The sequence below is a fragment of the Lepidochelys kempii genome, chromosome 6 (genome assembly GCF_965140285.1).
Source record: "Lepidochelys kempii isolate rLepKem1 chromosome 6, rLepKem1.hap1, whole genome shotgun sequence".
Classification (NCBI taxonomy): Eukaryota; Metazoa; Chordata; order Testudines; family Cheloniidae; genus Lepidochelys; species Lepidochelys kempii.
The window spans coordinates 11,084,439-11,099,554 of record NC_136385.1 but is presented as its reverse complement, the minus strand read 5'-3'; the positions used below and the strand labels follow the sequence as shown (position 1 = coordinate 11,099,554).

Sequence of the window (15,116 nt, the reverse complement as noted above, 5' to 3'; positions counted from 1 at the left end):
TCTCCAAGACATGCTGCCAAACATTCCTCTGTGAAAAGGCCTTTACACCATAAGAATGATAATTGCAACCCTGACCCTGTCTATTCAATAAGACCCAGATCTGACCCTTCTATCCCCAAATCCCAACACTAACCCCCTTTCTACCTAATAAACCCCAGAACCTTGTGACATCTACTGTTGGCCTTTTTGCAACATTAAAATAGACCATTTTCCCTCCCTTTTGTTGCTGCTCCAGGACGGTACTTTGCCATTCATCCTTCAGAGCCTCTCATGAAGTCTCACGGGCCAAAGCCTTTTTAAAAGTTCAAGAAATGACATCCATGACTTCTCCTTTAGCCACTATTTTATTGACACACTCAAAGAATTCTAATAGGTTAGTGATGCATGGTTTCCCTTTGGGGAGGCCGTGCTGGTTAGACACTAGCATATATCACTATCTTCTAGATGTTTGGTAACTCTATTTTTGTTTATTGTTTCAACCGGATTTAACAGATACGGAGAGGTAGGGCTCACTGGTCTGTCATTCCCGAGATCGCCCCTAACAGCTTTGGTAAAAATCACTTGCAAAAGACATACATAAAAGAGAATCTTTCGCCCCTACACTCTGCATTGATGTAGGGATTTCTAGTTGAGGAACTCAAAAGCTCTTTACTCATAGATGAATCCTCACTAGCCCAGATGGACAGGGAGAGGGGAAGTCAGTGGAAGGGCTGCTGAGAGAACCCAGGAGTCCGGGCTGCCCAGCTCCTGGCCTAATCACAAAGATGCTGCCTAGATTATCGTGTTAGAAAATAAAAGCTTTTCCCAGAAAGCGGTTCATGCTTACAGTGAGGTTGTCTGCATATCTGTCTCAGAGCAGAAGGAATGAATATCATTCCCTGCCTGTGTCTGCTCTACAATATTTTGTGTAGCCTAGGTGCTCTCATTATAACTGCATATTAGTGACAGGAGCACTTTCAAAACTGGGACTGCCAGACTGTATCGAACCAGGGATTCATCTAGCCCAGTGTCTTATGACACTGGACTGGCACCAGATGCTGCAGAAGAAAGTGAGAGGAACCCATGTTTGGGATCATCTACCCACATGAACGTCTCATCCTAAATCATAATAGCTAGAGATCACCTTAAACCCTGGAACTTGAGGTTTTATATTCTTTCCAAACCTGCTTCTTTATCATTTACTATCATACAGGTCTTGTTATCCACATAAACAACCAGTCCCTCTTTGAATCTGGCTAAGATCTCAGCTACAGCAGCAACCTGTGGCAGTGTGGAAGAGTCCTGAGGAATTGGTGGAGGGCTGGAACCTAGTTTTGCAAAAGGACGAAGATGGACATGCAGGTGGCAAAAAAAGGTGAGGGACTAGCTCGAAAAGGAGGCTAGGCACAAAGATCAAGTTTCCAAAAAAAAATCCTCTAAGCTTAAAGGTCTCTAGTTTCCCTCTATAGCTCTTTGAATACAGGAAGAGGCTCTCAGTCTTTGGCAGCCTGGTGATTAGGGCTTTGCTGTCTTCCTGAGCCAATCGTGGGTTTGAAGCTTGTGGAAACTGTCCATTTCTTCCCACAATTACTTTCCTGTCTCTTAGCTCCTTTCTGATTCACAATAGCACCTCACCTTTCACCCTGTGGTTAACAAAATTACTTAGCAGTCGTCTTAGTTGTATTAGACCCCAAAGCACAATCTCTCATTTCCGCATCCTTCTTAATAACAAAACTCCAAAGGAGTCAGCAAAATGAGAAGTTTAGTTTCAGTGTCATCAAAGATTTGCTAAAGACGAGAGTTGTACAATGGTCACCTAACAGAGAAAGTGAAATCTCAGCCACTAGGGATATGCAGAACAAGACTGGGCCAATACACTGTTTGATCAGTTCTGCATTGGACAGGGAGGCAATGGACAGCAGTACATGTAAGTGATGTAAACCAGAGACTGTGGTTGACTGTGTCTGTGCAGCACTGGGTGTGACAGGGCCCTGATCTCAGTCACTGTGGGTCTGTGCAGCGCCCGGCATGACGGGGCCTGATCTTGGTTTGCCTCCATGTGCCATGGCTGCATCCTGCTTCCCTGATGGAAAGGAACAACCAGGGCCATCCTGATGCAAGATAGCCTGGGTTCTCCAGCATGTCCATGGGATGTCCTGGTGGTCTCTTTATAGGGTCCCCTTGCTCGGAGGGGAGAGGGGGGAAGCAGGGAGGGGTCCCAGTGTTGCCTTGGCTCCTGGGGATCCCCATATGGGGTCCATAATAGGAGATGGAGCTTGGTGATCCCCATATGGGGGGATCCGAGAGTCCCAATACAGGGCCCCAGGCTCAGGTAGGTCCCAGCACAGCTCCCCTAGCTGAGATGTGTCCTCTGGTGTTTGCTGAAGGCTGAGCTCCAGCAAAAGCTCTTGCCACACTGGCCGCACTGGTAGGGGCGCTCGCCGGTATGGGTGTTCTGGTGCTCTAGCAGGTTGGCGCTCTGGCGGAAGCTCTTGCCGCACTGGGGGCAGCGGTAGGGGCGCTCACCAGTGTGGGTGCGCCGGTGTTTGATGAGGTGCGAGTTCTGGCAGAAACTTTTACCGCACTGGGGGCAGGTGTAGGGGCGCTCGCCAGTGTGGGTGCGCTGGTGCTGGATCAAGTTGGAGCTCTGCCGGAAGCCTTTGCCGCACTCGGTGCAGCGGTAGGGCCGCTCCCCAGTGTGGGTGATCTGGTGCTTGGCCAGATAGGAGCCCAGGGCAAAGCTCTTGCCACAGATGCCGCAGCGGTGGAGTTTCTGGCCGGCGTGCGTGCGCCGGTGCTCCGCCAGATTGGAGCTCTGGCTGAAGATCTTGCCGCACTCAGGACACTTGTAGGGTTTTTCACCGGTGTGAGTCACCTGGTGCCGCAGAAGCTTGGAGCTCTGGCCGAAACTCTTGCCGCACTCGGGGCACTTGTAGGGCTTCTCAGCCATGCGGCAGCTGCGGCGGTGCTCAGCCAGCCGGCAGCTCCACAGGAAGCTCAGGCCGCACTGTGGGCAGCGGAAGGGTTGCTCTCGCTGGTGATGTCGCAGGCCAGCACTCTGGGCATAGCCCTTGCCGCACTCAGAGCACTTGAAAGGTTTCTCCTCCCCGTCGGCGCTGTGCCGGGTGCGACGGTGCCGGGCCAGCTTGGCGCTCTCCAGGAAGCACTCCCCGCAGTCGGAGCAGGTGAAGGCCTCGTCGCCGGCATGGGTGCGCTGGTGCACCAGCAGCGTAGCGCTTTGGTGGAAAGCCTCCCCGCACTCGGAGCATCGGTAGGGCTTCTCGGCACCATGCTGGCTGGCTCGATGGGCAGCCAAGGCGGCGCTCCAGCCAAAGCCCTCCCCGCACTCCCCACAACGGTAGGGGCCTTGGCCGCCGGTGTGGGTGCGCTGATGCTTGGCCAGGTCCGAGCTGACCACGAAGCTGCGTCCACACTCCAGGCAGTGGTACGGCTTCTCTCCGGTGTGGGTTCGGCGGTGGGTCACCAGCGTGGACTTGCGGCCGAAGCTGCGCCCGCACTCGTCGCAGCGGTAGGGACGCTCCCCGGTGTGGGTGCGCTGGTGGTGCACCAGTGTGGAGCTCTGGCTGAAGCGGGCGCCACACTGGTGGCAGCGGAAAGGCTTCTCGCCGGTGTGGATGCGCTGGTGCTCCAGCAGGGTGGAGCCACGACTGAACTTCTTCCCGCACTCCGGACAGCTGTGGGGCTTTTCGCCAGCATGAGATTTCTGGTGCTCCAGCAGCGATGAGCTCCAGGTGAAGGCCTTGCCACACTGGTGGCAGCGGTAGGGCCGCTCCCCGGTATGGACCCGCTGGTGTTTGATCAGGTTGGAGCTCTGGGCAAACCCTTTGCCACACTCAGAGCACCGGAACGGCTTATCCTCCGCATCGCAGGCCTGCTCTCCCGCACCTGCATCACGCCATCTACCCTGTGGCCTCTCAGAGCTCCCGCAGGAGTCGTCCCCTTCGGAGCGGGCTGAGAATGGCCCTTCTGGCTCCCCATCATCCTCGTCCTGCTCCTGCACATCGTCCGCCTCCTCGTCCTCACTCAGGGCGCCGTCATCTGGCGGAAGGAAAAGAGAAAGGGAACCCAGACACACGTCAGTCATGCCAAGGGGAGGAAGTATCTAATGGGGAGGGAGGGCCCTGCACTGAGTCATAGGTGTCAAGGCCACAACAGCCCACTGTGCCCATCGAGCCCGGCCTCCTGCCTAAACCAGCCCAGAGCATCTCCCCCAACCATTCCTGCCTCCAGCCCAGTAACTCCTGGCTGAGCTAGAGCAGTGCTTGGAGGAAGACACCTCTAGGGTTGGTCAGGAACGCCAGAATGATTTTTCTGACGGAAAATAACTGTTTCTGCAAAATTTAAAATTTGCTACGGGAAAACTTCAATTTTCTGTTACAAAAATTGAAATGAAAGCTCCCGCTCAGCAGCTCTTTGACACTCACAAGGTAAAGGTGCAGACCCAGGGCTCGTAGGCTCCCTGGAGGAGCTGGCAGCTACTTCAGTACAAACAGTAAATAATAAAAAGGGGTCATGCAGTGAAAGTGAAAGGCAGCAAATTCTAAACCTTTTTCGTATGGTGTATAAAACAGCCCATGAAACTCATTGCTACCAGATGTAGTGGAGGCTGAAAGCTTAGCAGGACTCAGAGCAGTCCTGGCTGTCTATGTGGATAACAGGAACATTCAGAGCTACTTAATGCTAATGGCTCGAGCCGATCTCTAACGATTAGAAACCACGATGGGATCGAACATGGCAGCAGATTAGCCCCAATCTGCTACTGCAGGTTCTCCCACCTTCCCCTGCAGCATCTGGTGCAGGCCACTGTCGGTAACAGGAGACTGGGCTAGACAGACCTGGGTGCTGATCCGGTCTGGCAACTCCCTACGGTCCTGCTTCCACTGCAGGTTCTCTTCCGGAATTCCTCACCTGTCAGGACAACTCTCAGTTCCTCCCGCTCATCTGAGTCGGCGTCACATAGCTCCTCTCCTCGCTCCATCCATGAGAACTCGGCTGAGTGTGCCATCGGGAAGCTTGTGCATGGGAAAAGAAGACAGGAGACAGCCATTGGTATGGGTGAGACACTGGACCCCAGTTCGAGGCTGGTCCCCGCAGGGGGGAGCTGACAAAGTTAACACATTTTTATTGCGAGCCATAAATCAGTGCCAGCTCAGACCTTGAAACCACCCTTTCACAGGGCGGCTGCCTCTTTAAAGGGAGATAGGTCTTGGCCCCACCCAACTGTCCCAGGAGGGTGGGGAAGGAGGAATGGAAAATGCCATGTAACCCAATCAGGCCTCTGGGGCAGATAAGGAAGAAGCCTGGGAGAGTCAAGGCAGGAAGGCATGGGAGGGGGATTGGCGGGGCTGCAAGCAGTGAGAAGGACCCTGGACTTCAGAAAAGCAGACTTCGACTCCCTCAGGGAACAGATGGCCAGGATCCCCTGGGGGACTAACTTGAAGGGGAAAGGAGTCCAGGAGAGCTGGCTGTATTTCAAGGAATCCCTGTTGAGGTTACAGGGACAAACCATCCCGATGAGTCGAAAGAATAGTAAATATGGCAGGCGACCAGCTTGGTTTAATGGTGAAATCCTAGCGGATCTTAAACATAAAAAAGAAGCTTACAAGAAGTGTAAGGTTGGACATATGACCAGGGAAGAGTATAAAAATATTGCTCGGGCATGTAGGAATGATATCAGGAGGGCCAAATCGCACCTGGAGCTGCAGCTAGCCAGAGATGTTAAGAGTAACAAGAAGGGTTTCTTCAGGTATGTTGGCAACAAGAAGAAAGCCAAGGAAAGTGTGGGCCCCTTACTGAATGAGGGAGGCAACCTAGTGACAGAGGATGTGGAAAAAGCTAATGTACTCAATGCTTTTTTTGCCTCTGTTTTCACTAACAAGGTCAGCTCCCAGACTGCTGCGCTGGGCATCACAAAATGGGGAAGAGATGGCCAGCCCTCTGTGGAGATAGAGGTGGTTAGGGACTATTTAGAAAAGCTGGACGTGCACAAGTCCATGGGGCCGGACGAGTTGCATCCGAGAGTGCTGAAGGAATTGGCGGCTGTGATTGCAGAGCCATTGGCCATTATCTTTGAAAACTCGTGGCGAACCGGGGAAGTCCCGGATGACTGGAAAAAGGCTAATGTAGTGCCAATCTTTAAAAAAGGGAAGGAGGAGGATCCTGGGAACTACAGGCCAATCAGCCTCACCTCAGTCCCTGGAAAAATCATGGAGCAGGTCCTCAAAGAATCAATCCTGAAGCACTTGCATGAGAGGAAAGTGATCAGGAACAGCCAGCATGGATTCACCAAGGGAAGGTCATGCCTGACTAATCTAATCGCCTTCTATGATGAGATTACTGGTTCTGTGGATGAAGGGAAAGCAGTGGATGTATTGTTTCTTGACTTTAGCAAAGCTTTTGACACGGTCTCCCACAGTATTCTTGTCAGCAAGTTAAGGAAGTATGGGCTGGATGAATGCACTATAAGGTGGGTAGAAAGCTGGCTAGATTGTCGGGCTCAACGGGTAGTGATCAATGGCTCCATGTCTAGTTGTCAGCTGGTATCAAGTGGAGTGCCCCAAGGGTCGGTCCTTGGGCCGGTTTTGTTCAATATCTTCATAAATGATCTGGAGGATGGTGTGGACTGCACTCTCAGCAAATTTGCGGATGATACTAAACTGGGAGGAGTGGTAGATACGCTGGAGGGGAGGGATAGGATACAGAAGGACCTAGACAAATTGGAGGATTGGGCCAAAAGAAATCTGATGAGGTTCAATAAGGATTAGTGCAGGGTCCTGCACTTAGGACGGAAGAACCCAATGCACAGCTACAGACTAGGGACCGAATGGCTAGGCAGCAGTTCTGCGGAAAAGGACCTAGGGGTGACAGTGGACGAGAAGCTGGATATGAGTCAGCAGTGTGCCCTTGTTGCCAAGAAGGCCAATGGCATTTTGGGATGTATAAGTAGGGGCATAGCGAGCAGATCGAGGGACGTGATCGTTCCCCTCTATTCGACATTGGTGAGGCCTCATCTGGAGTACTGTGTCCAGTTTTGGGACCAACACTACAAGAAGGATGTGGATAAATTGGAGAGAGTCCAGCAAAGGGCAACAAAAATGATTAGGGGACTGGAACACATGAGTTATGAGGAGAGGCTGAGGGAGCTGGGATTGTTTAGCCTGCAGAAGAGAAGAATGAGGGGGGATTTGATAGCTGCTTTCAACTACCTGAAAGGGGGTTCCAAAGAGGATGGCTCTAGACTGTTCTCAATGGTAGCAGATGACAGAACGAGGAGTAATGGTCTCAAGTTGCAGTGGGGGAGGTGTAGATTGGATATTAGGAAAAACTTTTTCACTAAGAGGGTGGTGAAACACTGGAATGCGTTACCTAGGGAGGTGGTAGAATCTCCTTCCTTAGAGGTTTTTAAGGTCAGGCTTGACAAAGCCCTGGCTGGGATGATTTAACTGGGAATTGGTCCTGCTTCGAGCAGGGGGTTGGACTAGATGACCTTCTGGGGTCCCTTCCAACCCTGATATTCTATGATTCTATGATAAGGCTGCTGCAGGGGACACCAGGGGAGAAGAGACTCCAGCTCAGTAAGGGGGATTCCAGGCAGAAGGCCTGGGAGCGGCTGGATGAAGAGTCGGGAAGGATGGAAATATAAACCTCAAAGTATATCAGCTTCCGACTTGGACTCTCAGGGCTTTATTTTGTAGCCGTTTATGATAACAAACCAGCCCAATATGGGTGTTACTGGTTATGAGAAAGCCTCTGAGAAATTACTGAGGAAAGAGAAACTATGGCTGCAGGGCCAACCCATGTCTCAAGGGGGAGCTGTGGAGGCAGAAATCATTACATCCCCCTACAACGCAGTCTGATCCATTATTATTGTAATTTGTGTTATAATTGCACACAGCCCCTGCCCAGAAGAGCTTACAGTCAAAACAGACAAAGGGCAGGACAAGAAACTAGGCACAGAGCGGGAAAGTGACTTGCCTGAGGTCACACAGCAAGCCAGTTTTATAGCTGGGAGTGAACCCAGGTGTCCTATGCCCTAGGTCTAGGGCTCTAGCCCACACTGACTCAGTGGATTAATACAGATGGATGCTCCACCCTGCACTGGGCCTGTTATTTCGAAGCTGGGTCCACCCAGGTGTAAGGGTCAGATCACATGATCAGGGCCCACACCTGTAGTTAGAACCTTTCCTCTGTGACTCAGGCTTTAGCTACACTGGGGCTTAAGCAGCAATTCCAGCCCTGGTGCAAATCTCCCATGTAAACAGGGAAACAAGTTGTTTCCATAAACCACCAAGATTTGCATCAGTTTAACTCTGCTTCTGAGCAGGCTCCATCAGTGCAAATAGAGGGCCACTGTCCACATGGGATGAGGGGCAGATCGTGCACTTAACAGCAAGTGCCTTACAATGAACATTTGATCCCTGAGCTGGGAGGCTGCTTTGGCCTGGCCCTAAAGTTAAAGATGACTGAAGAGATTATTGCTCTTCAAATCCTTGCCCTGAACAAGATAGCACTGACCAGCCGCTTTGCATGGTTCCCACGCAGCCTGCGGCACTGGAACAAGGAACAAATTGCAGCGATCAGGACAGGAAAAAATGGGGAAGAACAAATTGTTGGCTGTAAATAAGTTGGCCCACAATTCTGCCAACCCAAAGAGTTCAAAAAAGACAAGTCAGGCCCCCAAAATATCAGAGCATCTTAAAAATGAGATTATTTTTATATAGCTACATTTTTTTAATTCTGCTTTTGGAACCTTTAGGACCCCGCCCCTCCAAACCACAAGGGCTGGAAATATACTCCCCCCTCCCCCCCAACATAAAAGCTGAGATTTTCCCATAAATACAAGGACCCAGTTGCTGGGGCTTTGAGGGGAAAAAAACAGGTAAATATCCCGACGCTTACAGTAAAAAAAAAATCACCAGAGCTGACAACACTGGGTGAACGAGTTATTTGATGCTAATAAATTAGCCCAGCTATAGCACATAGGGATTACTGGACTGCCTCAGCACCATGGTCTGTCTAGCCCAGGACTTGATACCGCAGAAGAACGAGCAAGAAACTCCACCGTTTATAGATTCATACATTTTAAGGAGAGCAGGGCCCATTGTGCCCATCCAGTCCAGCCTCCTGCCTAACCCAGGCCAGAGAATCTCACCCAGTGATTCCTGCCTCTGACCCAATAACTCCTGGCTGAGCGAGAGCACAGCCTTGAGTAACAGACACCCTATCTCCACTGACAGGCTCCCACTAATGGAAAATCCACCCAGTCCCTAGGGGAGCTGTTCCAACCATTAATTCTCCTCCCTGATAAATTATTTCTTATTCTTAGCCTGAATTAGTCTCCCTTCAGCTCCCAGCTATTGCACCTGGCTTTGCCTTTGCCTGGATGTTAAAGAGCCCTCTGCCCTCAGAAATCTCCCCCCATATTGGTGCTTAAAGACAGGGATCACGTCAGCTCTTAACCTTCTCTGAGTAAACCAAATACATTGAGCGCTGTTAGTCTCTTCATGGATGACAGGTTTTGCAGACCATGAATCATCCTTGTAGCTCTTTTCTGAACCGTAACAATTTCTCAGCATCCCTTCTGAAGTGTGGGCACAGTACCCAATAGTGGTCTCAGCAATGCCATAGAAAGAGGTACTCGATATTCCCCTGCTTACATAGCCAAAGATCAAGTTTGCCTTTTCAGTACAGCATTGCACTGGGGTCTCCTATGCCAGATGTTTTCACCTGTCCTTTCTAGAGTCACTGCTTTCCAGGATACAGGTTCCCATCCTGCATGGGTGACCCATATTCTTCATTCCCATGTGTGACCATGCATTTGGCTGGGTTCCAATGCACATTGTTCACATGAGCCCAGCTTACCAAGCAACATGGGTCTTTCTGTATCCCCACCACTAACTACCACTCCCACCTATACTTGTGTCACATTTTGTCAGCAGTGATTTTTATATTTTCTTTATGATTCATGTTCCAATTAGATTTTCAGTTAGAGGATACAGGGACAGACGCCTCCACTCCTTGCTAATAATGGAGAGCACAAGCAGATTGCGTAAAGATGCCCATATTATTATTATACTGTGGGTGCCTGTCCAGCACCCACAATTGGAAGCGGGTTTTCCAGGCAGTTAAGTCAGTGGTTAAATTTCCTAGAGCGCTAAGCACGCAGCAGCTCCCACTGAGAACAGTTAAAGTCCCCCTGGCCCTAGCATTTTGCTTGTATGTCACCTGTACTTTACTGTGTGCCTGGTGTGACTAGTTAGACTGTAGGCGCTTCAGGGCAGGGACTCTCACTGCATGTCTGTGCAGCGCCCAGCACAACTGGATCTCACATTCGGTCACTGTGTCAGCCTGTGACATGCCTGGCGTAACAGGGCCCTGATCTTGGCCACTGCGCATCTGTGCAGCGCCCAGCAAGACTGGGCCCCCTATGTGGTCACTGTGTGCCTGTGCATGACAGGGCCCAATCTCAGTGGAGATTTAGACTACACTGTAAAACAGATATCTAACAACAAAAAGATTGGCTCTTGCCTCTAAAAGGTATGCAGAGGATTTACAGATTATTCATATTTACTACTGATATCATGATACCACCAAGAGACCATAACTGAGGTCAGGATCCTGTCACTGCTAGCATTGCACAGACTGGGAATCGCTGGCCCAATAAGGGCTCCCTGCGCAACCAGCTAAAACCATTCTCCTCACTTTACTGTTGGAGAAACTCAGGCCCAGGCAGAGTCCATGACTTGTTTGAGGTCACCCACAAAGCATGTGGCAGCAGGAACTGAACCCGAGTCTCCACAGTCCCAGGCCTAGACCTTAACCCCAAGGACACCCTGGCCAAGTAGTAAGACCATCACGTGCTCAGCCCTATAAGGGGCAAACAGGCTTGGGCCATTACCTCTCCTCGCTGGGATCCTCCAGTGGAAAGGGGCCATTGCTCTCAGTATCAACCAGAAAGTCAGGGTACGTCACAGACTCCACCTAAGACAGGAGAGACAAGGGAGTGTGGAGGGATTTACGCTGGCCTGGTGGGACAGGGCAGCCCAGCTGAGATGTCCCACTGAGCCAGCTCCTCAAAGAGAGAAAGGGGTTGCTCCCAGCTCCAAGAGCCTCTGTGCTGGAAAGGCCCCCACACACCATAGGCCCCTGCCCCATAGGGAAAGTGAACACACAGGGTCCAGGGTAAATATCACAATCACATGCACATACACATAGACCCTTCCTCCAATATTGAAGGATCACACACACAAGCATTCTGGGATAAGTTACACACACTGGGGGCTGAGGCAAATCTCACACACCTGCACATACACACACTAGCATCTGCATGGATGTGCACACACACACAGGTCCCACGGTAAATCTCTCTCACACACACACAGGTCCCAAGGTAAATTACACACACTGGAATCCTGGGGGTAAACGACCCAGGCATGCGTGCAGACACACTGTGGTTCCAGGAGTAAATCACACAGGTGAGTGCACACAAGGGTCCCAGGAGTAAATCACACACACAGGTCCTGGGGGCACAGCACAGACAGACAGACACACACACACGGGTCCTGAGGGCAAATCACGCTCTCTCACACGCGGAGGTTTACAGGGACAGATCTCTCTCGCGCACACACACACACCCTGGTGTGGGGCAGGCGGGGGGACAGACGGGTCCTGTCCCCGCCGCAGGCCCCGGCCCCGGGCAGCGCGACAGGCTCCAGCAGGCCGCAGGGCCAAGCCAGCCCCGGGCCCCTTTGTCCATCTGCGCCTGCCCCGCGGCCTCCCCGCCGCGCACCCGAGCCCGGGGCGTTCCCCACCCCGCCGCGGAGCCTGGCCCGGGGCGCCCGCGGTGACAGGCCCGGGGTAAGACCCTGGAGAGACGAGAAGAGCGGGGCTGGCCTAGCCTAGCCCCCCACCCAGGCCGATCCCTTAGTGCACCGAGTCCGGGTGCGGGGGTCTCCGCAGCTTCCCCGCTACAGCCCTGCACCCTGATCCCGCTGCACATGCCCCCACCCCCCGCACTCAAATCGGGGCGTCCGAGTCCTCGTGTCTCCCCCTGCACATGGGCCCCTCCCCGGTGCCCTGAATCCAGCCGCTGAGGTCGTGGCATCTCCCCCGCCCCAGCGCCCCGCTCCCCTCCTTCCCTGGGGCCCTGAACCTGGGCGCTGAGTGCGTGGGACTCACCTTCTCCATCTCCCCCCTGTGCCCAGCGCCGGGGCCCACCGCAGCCCGCGAGGGGTTAAAAATCCACAGACAATGCTGGGGCTGGGAGGAAGGAGGTTGTGTGGGGTGGGGGTGGGGGGGGAGGAAGAGGCGCCTCCTCCCCGCTCATGCCATTGGCAGATCTGCCGTCCCCATCAGGAGCAGGCAGAGCGATTGATTTGCCTGCGTAGCGTGTGTCTGCTCCAACGCCCCCATTACCCAGGCTTCTTGCCGTGGGCCTACCCCCCCGACATTTCTGGGAGATCAGTGAGCTCCCAGCGCCCACGTGAGACGGTGTCCCCTCCCTTTCAATAACTGGGGTACTGGGTGGGGACACCCATTTCCAGCTCTGCCACTGACCTGCTTTGTGACCTTGGACATGTCACTTCCCCTCTTTGTGCCTCCATTTCCTCTCCCACTCCTTTGTCTGTCTGGTCTGTGAACAGTGTAAACGCCTAAGGGCAGGGATTGTCTCGCCCCACGGGGCCTAGAGCCTCTAGGCACTTCCGCAATACAAACAACCGATGCCTTCTGCACAGTCCCCAGGCTCAATCACGCCAGTGGCTTCTCTACAGCCTTACAGGCTGTTTGTTAGCACTTGCTGGCTGGCTGAATTTAATTAGCGCCTGCCAAAACAAATTCAAACCTAGAGTTAATTAGATTGAGCTCCATAATTCTATGTATCATTTGCACCTTTAAAGCGTAGTCTAGCCAAAGCCATAAACTCACTATGTCCCGCCTCCAATCCACTACTCTGAGCTACAGGCGTAGAGTTAGTCTACTCCAAAATATTCTCGTGTCTGGTCATTAACCAAGGTAGTGATCTGTCTCTTTTTTGTTTCTAGATGCATGTGCAATGGTTAACCACTAGCCAGGACCTAGAGATACCTAAGTTCAAATCTCTACTGTATTATAGACTCCCTGCGAGACCTTGTGCAAGTCACTTAGAGCAAGTCTATGCTAGAAACTGTTTGCTGATATAGCTGTAATAGCAGACCCTCATACTATAGACCCAATCTTCTGACAAATAAGTGCTTTTGCTGGCATAGCTTATATTGGTTCCATGAATGAAATAAGCTTAATTGACAAAAGCATTTTTATGCCAATATAACGGTGTCTAGACTAGGGCTTTTGCTTGTACAGAAGTGTTGTTTTTTAAATTGCATCCTTAACTGGTGTTACTATGCCAGCAAAAGTTTCTACTATATACTTGCCCTCAGTTTCTCTGTGCCTCAATTCTCCATCTGTAAAAATAGGAATATCTCCTTACCTCAAAAGAGTTTTGTGAAGATAAACACATTAAAGATTTACTTAGTTACTATGGTGAAGATACCTATAAAGTATCCGAGATCGACAGACATGAAAACTACATTCTTAAGATTGCAAAGTCAGATACACAAACATTAGGAAATGCCAGAGTTAAGGTTACCTGAACTTTAACTCTGCCCCTTTGTGCACGTGCATTAAAGTGCAATCTCTCCAAGGTGCTCCCAGCATTTATACTTCTTGTGACATGGACTGCCACTTACACCTGTCTGTACAGCACCTAGTGCGAATGCAACAAATAGATAATAATTGTAATGGGGCCCAATGTGATTGAGGCCTTTAGGAATTACCACAATATCAATGTTAAATAAACCAACAAACAGCAATAGTTGAATTTTTTCAAGCAAAAAAAATTTTTGTGAGAAACTGCCTTTTGAAATATAAATATTTTGTGAAAAGTTGACAGTCAAAAATGTTCTTTTGGTGCAAAAATACTCTTTCCTTTTAATTTTTATTTTAAAAATTATTTCAACATTTTTATCAAAACACTGATTTTGTTTCCCAAAAACTAGGCATTTGGTAAACAAAAAATTTCAGTACTATTTTTGATTTAAAAAAATTGTAAAGAATTCATAATAAATTGCAAAAAATACAAATTAAAATTAGATCAGTTTTAAATACTTTGAAATAAAAAATTGACATCTTTCCTTAAAATGGATTTTTTATCAGTCCTAGTTGTTAATCAACATTACTATTCATTCTATTAATAACATATTAATTGCATCATGTACTTTTTCCCCAATTGGGGCAGAGTCAAGGTTGCACAGACAACTTTAATTCTGATATTTCTTAATTTTTGAATGCTTGACTTTGTAACTTTAGAAAATCCATTTAATACAGTTTTGCAGTATAGCTGGGGGATATAGTTTCCTAGATTTTTTTTAGAACAATGACACAAAACTACCCAGAAATTCCAACATGTGGAGTTGTAATGACCCCAACATCTCCAGTGGAATTTGAATCCAGGCTTTGAAATAAATATCTAAGTGTCAGCTGAATGTTATTTACTTTGATGTGTGTGGTCCTAATAGTGATCTGCTGGTTTCTTTTCCTTGTCTAAGGTAAACAGGACTCCTGGGTTCTATTTGTGGCTCAAGGAGGGGAGTGGAATCTAGTGGGTGAGAGCAGAGGGGTAGGGTGCAAGTCAGGATGCCTGAGCTCCCAGCTCCCCTCTCTGTGCCTCAGTTTCCCCTTCTATAGAACAGGGACAATGATACTCCTTGTAAAGTGCTCTGAGGCCCACAGATGGGAACTGCTGCCTGCAGATTATTACATTTGTGTTTACCACAAATCTCAGTAACTGCTGGATATGCTGAGTAAGGAAAACAAGGCAGCTTTGAGTCCATCACTTTATGAATCCTATTGAGCAGGTGCTCCAGCATAGTGCATATGGGGAAGGATACCTCCAGGGTTTGTACTAACCTTGCTTTCCCTGCAGACGAGGTGAAGATGCAGCTGTAGAAAGCTCAGCCTTCATCCTCGGAGTCTGTCTTGGGGTTTGTAAATGTCCTTGCTGTTACTGATTGTCCCAGTTGTTATGCAGACAGATCGGGTGTGTTGGGGCCAGTGACCAAAACATCAGACAGGTGGGATTT

At 50.3% G+C, this 15,116-nt stretch overlaps 1 protein-coding gene across 1 annotated transcript in view; it reads right to left on the bottom strand.

The window, feature by feature from the left end:
- Window positions 1-325: 325 nt before the first annotated feature.
- Window positions 326-15,116, bottom strand: part of LOC140913015 (uncharacterized) — a 34,208-nt gene continuing 19,417 nt past the window's right edge. Inside the window, exons 8-11 of the mRNA XM_073348590.1 lie at window positions 12,556-12,747; window positions 10,898-10,980; window positions 4,909-5,012; window positions 326-4,038 (exon numbers count right to left, since the gene is read on the bottom strand). Coding sequence (XP_073204691.1) covers window positions 2,333-4,038; window positions 4,909-5,012; window positions 10,898-10,980; window positions 12,556-12,747 — 2,085 coding nt within the window. The 3' untranslated portion in view covers window positions 326-2,332. The remainder of the gene's footprint in view (window positions 4,039-4,908; window positions 5,013-10,897; window positions 10,981-12,555; window positions 12,748-15,116) is intronic.